This window comes from Panthera leo, chromosome C2, assembly GCF_018350215.1.
Source record: "Panthera leo isolate Ple1 chromosome C2, P.leo_Ple1_pat1.1, whole genome shotgun sequence".
Lineage (NCBI taxonomy): Eukaryota > Metazoa > Chordata > Mammalia > Carnivora > Felidae > Panthera > Panthera leo.
In genome coordinates, this window is record NC_056687.1 from 14,607,481 (window position 1) to 14,608,504 (window position 1,024).

At 49.2% G+C, this 1,024-nt stretch overlaps 1 protein-coding gene across 1 annotated transcript; it reads right to left on the reverse strand.

The window, feature by feature from the left end:
* LOC122198623 (keratin-associated protein 13-1-like) lies at nt 1–513 on the reverse strand. Its single transcript, XM_042903323.1, has one exon. The coding sequence runs from the start codon at nt 484–486 to the stop codon at nt 1–3; it is 486 nt and encodes a 161-aa protein (XP_042759257.1). The 5' UTR covers nt 487–513.
* Nucleotides 514–1,024: the final 511 nt, after the last annotated feature.

Below are 1,024 nucleotides of genomic sequence, written 5' to 3' on the forward strand. Positions count from 1 at the left end.
TCAGTAGAAGCCAGATCTACACATTGGTTTGTAACAAGAAGACTGGTAGGTCCTAGAAGTCAAGAAGGATGGATGACAGAACTGAGATCCATAGCTCATGGAAGGGAAACCTTGGACTCTGCAAGCCATGGGTCTGAAGCCACTGGATCCACAGCCCAGAGAGTAGCAGCTTCTGGACCCAAAGCCGGCAGACCCAGAATAAGTCGTCTGGCAGGGACTGCAGAACGTGGAGGTCCTCGGGAGGGAGCAGGACGTCTGGCAGGGGCTGGACACCACGCAGGACGTCTGGCAGCTGGTGGGCTCACAGGAGGTCTCTTGACAGCCGCTGTAGAGGGAGGAGCCCAGCTGGCAGGTGCTGGGAGAGCAGAGGTCAGTGCGGTAGACCAGGTTGCTGGGGGAAGAAGAGCCACAGGAGGAGCTTGGGTAGCGCAGGTAGCCCCCAAGGGACTGGGAGGCGACGTTTCCAGAGCAGCAGCTGTAGGACATGTTGGCAGGAGATGGGAGTTCAGCTGAGTGACAGAAGATTCTGTGCTTGAATATTGCTCCTCAAGTAAGGCATTTATACACTCTCAGCAATGGGTGTGGCACTTTACAGTGCCGTCTTCTCCAGATTTGGAGTCCCTCATTTGCATACATGTAACTCAGTAATCCTCTTTGTAATTGGAGTTAACTAATTCTCTTCATCTTATATTTATGGGTGCACTCATTTTATAGCTCTATGTCAAAGAATTACATCCATGTTACAAATGCTATGACGATATGTAATTAATGCGTACTCCGTCATGGCCAAGGAAGCCCCTCTTATTTTTCTGGTCATGACTAGTTGTACATGTGCTCAGATTTGGCCGAGGAATGCTTTCTTCCTAAGGTGGGGATTTCGAGGCAGTCATCTCTGCTTTGTGTCAGTGTCTGAGAAGCAGAAATCTGGTCTTGATGAGGAACCTTCTAAAGATTGCCCCTACATCAAGCCATTGATTTACACTCTCTAATATAATTTTGCATCCAGTACCTACTATTAACGATG

Coding starts and splice junctions, on each gene's coding strand:
- LOC122198623 (XM_042903323.1), bottom strand. CDS start 486: ATGTCCTACAGCTGCTGCTCTGGAAACGTCGCCTCCCAGTCCCTTGGG.